Raw genomic sequence first — 4,574 nt, forward strand, 5'->3', positions numbered from 1 at the left:
TTGGTGGAGGAGGAGGAGGAGGTTTTGGAGGAGGAGGAGGGCATGGGCACGGAGGTGGATATGGCAGAGGATTTGGAGATGGTGGCGGTATTAGTGTCGGTGTTGGAGGTGGACATGGCGGCGTAATCGTCGATGGTGGTGGAGGAGGAGGATACGGAGGTGGAGGAGGAGGTGGAGGAGGTGGAGGAGGAGTGTTCATCGACGCTGGAGGACACGGAGGTGGAGGAGGAGGAGGATACGAAGGAGGAGGAGGAGGAGGTGGAGGAGGAGTGCTCATCGACGCTGGAGGACACGGAGGTGGAGGAGGAGGAGGATACGGAGGAGGAGGAGGAGGAGGAGGTGGAGGAGGTGGAGGAGGAGTATTCATCGACGCTGGAGGACACGGAGGTGGACATGGAGGTGGACACGGAGGTGGAGGAGGAGGAGGAGGATACGGAGGAGGAGGAGGTGGTGGAGGCGGAGTGTTCATCGACGCTGGAGGACACGGAGGTGGACATGGAGGTGGCGGAGGAGGAGGATACGGAAGTGGAGGAGGAGGAGTGGTCATCGACGCTGGAGGACACGGAGGCGGAATTGGAGGAGGGGGATTCGTCGGCTCTGGAGGACTTGGAGGAGGAGGCGGAGGATACGCAGGAGGAGGAGGAGGAGGAGGAGGACACAGTGACATATTCCTCGACGTTGGAGGGCACGGTGGAGGAGTTGGCGGAGGAGTTGGAGGAGGAGTTGGAGGAGGAGGAGGAGGATACGCAGGAGGAGGAGGAGGAGGAGGAGGAGGAGGAGGACACGGTGACGTATTCCTCGACGTTGGCGGGCACGGAGGGGGAGTTGGAGGAGGAGTTGGAGGAGGAGGATTCGTCGGCTCTGGAGGACTTGGCGGAGGAGGAGGGTACGCAGGAGGAGGAGGAGGAGGAGGAGGACACGGTGACATATTCCTCGACGTTGGCGGGCATGGAGGAGGAGGAGGAGGAGGAGGATTCGTCGGCTCTGGAGGACTTGGAGGAGGAGGATACGGAGGAGGGGTAGGAGGAGGAGGAGGAGGAGGAGGAGGATTCGTCGGCTCTGGAGGACACGGAGGAGGATTCGCCAGCGGCGGAGGACACTCCACTGGACTCGGCGGAGGCGGAGGCGGAGGCGTCCATGCAGGTAAGATACACACACCCCCGTCCGTCCGTAGCTGCCACAGTGCGCGCGCGCCTGTGTGTGTGTGTGTGTGTGTGTGTGTGTGTGTGTGTGTGTGTGTGTGTGTGTGTGTGTGTATGATGACTATCGTGACTCCGTCCGCTCGACTCACCTCCAGAGGGTGGGTGGGTGTCTCACTTCCTACTGCTGCTGCTTCCTCCTCCTCCTCCTCCTCCTCACTCATCCCCGTCCCTCCCTCACACCCTGGTCTTGCCTCTCACATCTGCTTTCACTTGAGAACCTCACTTCTCATTCTTTTCTTTTTTCTTCTTTCCCCCGGATGAAAGTGAGAGCGTGAAAGGTGCTTGGAAGATGATAACAGACTTCAAGTGACAATCAAGATGAAATTCGAGCTTCACTCTGTGTGTGTGTGTGTGTGTGTGTGTGTGTGTGTGTGTGTGTGTGTCATCATCTGTGCGTTAGGAAGAGAAAGTCTCGCTCGCATATTGTCTCGTCTCTTAACTTTGTGTATATATATATATATATACATATCTTGTCTTTACTCCAGTATGTGTACACACACACACACACACACACACACACACACACACACACACACACACTCACACAAGAAGTAAAACTTCTGAGGAACACATATACATATCCAGTAGGGTCATTGTTACAGACGTTTCAACGTTTATAGACGTCATATGTCCCTCACAGTCCTCCCGGAAGTTCTGACCACTCTTAAAACGCTCAGTATCGCTTCCAAACCCTCTCTGAAAACAGTTGAATCATCGTATAACCCAAAAGCCCCTTTTGTTTTCGAGGCTGCGCTACAATCAGTACCAAAGGAAGTGATAGACTACTTTGAAATGAGGACTTCGTCCAAGTGATTGCACACCTTCCTACCCATTGACGATATATATATATATATATATATATATATATATATATATATATATATATATATATATATATATATATATATATATATATATATATATATATATAAATATATATATATATATATATATATATATATATATATATATATATATATATATATATATATATATATATATATATATATATATTTCTCTACGTCCTTTCTAACAGGCGCCCTCCTAACTTGGCTTCTTCTAATGACCCCTGGCTACTCTGTCAATATATCTCATGTTGAAGCGTTCACTGTCGACGTCTGATTTAGAAACTCGAAGGCAGGAATCAGGTCACTCCTGTCTCTTGTTGTTATTGTGTGTATGTGGAGAGAGAGAGAGAGAGAGAGAGAGAGAGAGAGAGAGAGAGAGAGAGAGAGAGAGAGAGAGAGAGAGAGAGAGAGAGAGAGAGAGAGAGAGAGGGAGAGAGATAGAGAGAGAGAGTATTCACCAAGACTGGTGTGAAAGTAGACTCCATTTTTACTTGAGAAAAGCAAAAATTTCACCCTCACAAGCAATCAAGTCTTTGCATTACTCGTGAAGGGAGCGGCTTCCTACAGTACCTTCACAGTTTACCTGCAGAACACGGCACTTTGCGTGTCAATACTGACCTCCCCTAAAGCTCTATGTTAAGAGTTAACGACCATACTGCAAGGCCTTTGTTTTGCACCCTCGTTCTTGCTACGGGCGCTGGTGGTGCGAGGAGGAGGAGGAGGAGGAGGTGGGAGAGAGAATTCCAGGTAGGAGTAAAAACTTGATATTGAGTATCACTTTGAACTTTCGCCCTCGGTTCAGCTCGAGAGAGAGACTTGGTGTTTGTCTTTTTTTATTTTCTTTTTTTCTTCTGTCTGTGTTTTGTTTTATCACCAGTGTTGCATGATGTTATTTTCCTTTCTCTCTATCTCTCTCCCTATTTCTCCCTTCTCCGGTGATTTTCACTTCGGTAAGATATTCAATCAAATCTTATGTTTTATTCAAAGTCACTTTTTATGTTATGGTGTACATCAGGACTCAAGCCCTGTTGTGTCATTTCTTCCCAGTTGGATCATCTTCGACCCTTTCGTTCACCTGTGTTACGTTCACCCCAAGCCTCACATGAGAGCATTTCTCGTCTACAACTACTCATTAGCTTACGCTACAAGAACCCTCAGATCTCCCTCTATATATTCAAGCGTTGATCATGTCCACAACTCCTCATCAGGTTATATAAGGCTGTAAGAACCTTCAAATCTCACTTTATTTACTCAGGCGTTGGTCATGTTTACAACTACTCATTAGCTTCTGCTACAAGAACCTTCACATCTGTCTTTGTCTATTCAAGGGTTGTTTTTTACCCTCATGTTGATAAAATCTACATTTATCTCCTACATATTCAACAGCTGCCCATTAGTTTATGTGAAAGACATCACTAATTGTCCCATCATTCATTAAACCACTGCTCATTAGCTTATGCGAAAGGCACTACTAGGTCCATCAGTACTTGGACAGCAATTGACCAGCATTATGTTTCATGAACATCACCCTACTAATACCTCTTCTGGAGATGCATTAAAAGGTCAGTAAAGGAATACAAACTCTAGTAACAAGCTACTGGTGTTCCTTTCGAGGCATCTTGTCTCCTCCCGACACTTTGTTCAGACTGGAATTCTTAAATAGTTTTAAGATCCTATTTCAAAGAGAGTTATAATGTGAAATCATGAAAAGACTTCATGTCAGACCCATATCATTCATCTCGTTGTAATTGTGGTGACTTACTTCAGTGGTATGAGCATGCGCTTCGAGGCTAAGCCCACCTTTCCATTAGAAAGGCGCTTACGTATTCAACACATGCACATGCACTGTCATACTCATCTCTTTCGAGTTCATATATGCACCGACACTCTTCCCGGTATGCACACGTGTGTAAGATACTTAGCAAATATCTTTTGCTGACAATAGAAAAGGTGTCTACTTTGACATACGTTGAACAAAGCAAGAGGTACTTAGAAAAATTTGTGGCAAATATGCATATGTTGTTACATATGCATGGGTAGTTGCAAGTAGTTTTCTTCATTATATTATTTTTTTGCAAACTGATTATATTATCATTTTACGCTCGCTAACTGGTCTTCTAACTTCGTTACAGGTTATGGCAGATAGAGAAGAACGCCCACCTAATTGCCCCTTGGTTGTTACTGTCCTCGTTGTTGTCTGTTGTTAAATGTACAATACTGTAAATATCTTTATTTTTTTTTCTATGTAATACTCTATTTTTTATGAATAAATGTTAATACGAGTGGACTGTCTTCTCACTGAATTCCTCCATGCCCTGGTATTTCAAGTTTCATTACTACAATACTCAGTTGGAGAACGTAAATATAATGTATATCAGAGTCACATTGTAATGAAGTATAGGTATTAGAACTGTATCGTCGTATTTCTGGATTATGGTTTGCGAAAGTCTTCTGTGAGTGGGGGTCATGGCATCGTTGTCAGGGAGGCGAATTGACACCAAGAGAAAGTCTTTTGAAAGTTTGA

General features: G+C 45.7%; 1 protein-coding gene across 1 annotated transcript; it reads left to right on the forward strand.

The window, feature by feature from the left end:
• The first annotated feature begins 235 nt into the window (after window positions 1–235).
• Window positions 236–4,335, forward strand: LOC139745925 (uncharacterized). Its single transcript, XM_071656610.1, has 2 exons — window positions 236–1,143; window positions 4,183–4,335. Exon 1 carries the CDS (start codon window positions 394–396, stop codon window positions 1,021–1,023), a length of 630 nt encoding a protein of 209 aa, XP_071512711.1. The 5' UTR covers window positions 236–393; the 3' UTR covers window positions 1,024–1,143; window positions 4,183–4,335.
• Window positions 4,336–4,574: the final 239 nt, after the last annotated feature.

The sequence above is a fragment of the Panulirus ornatus genome, chromosome 63 (genome assembly GCF_036320965.1).
Source record: "Panulirus ornatus isolate Po-2019 chromosome 63, ASM3632096v1, whole genome shotgun sequence".
In the NCBI taxonomy this organism is placed as follows: Eukaryota; Metazoa; Arthropoda; class Malacostraca; order Decapoda; family Palinuridae; genus Panulirus; species Panulirus ornatus.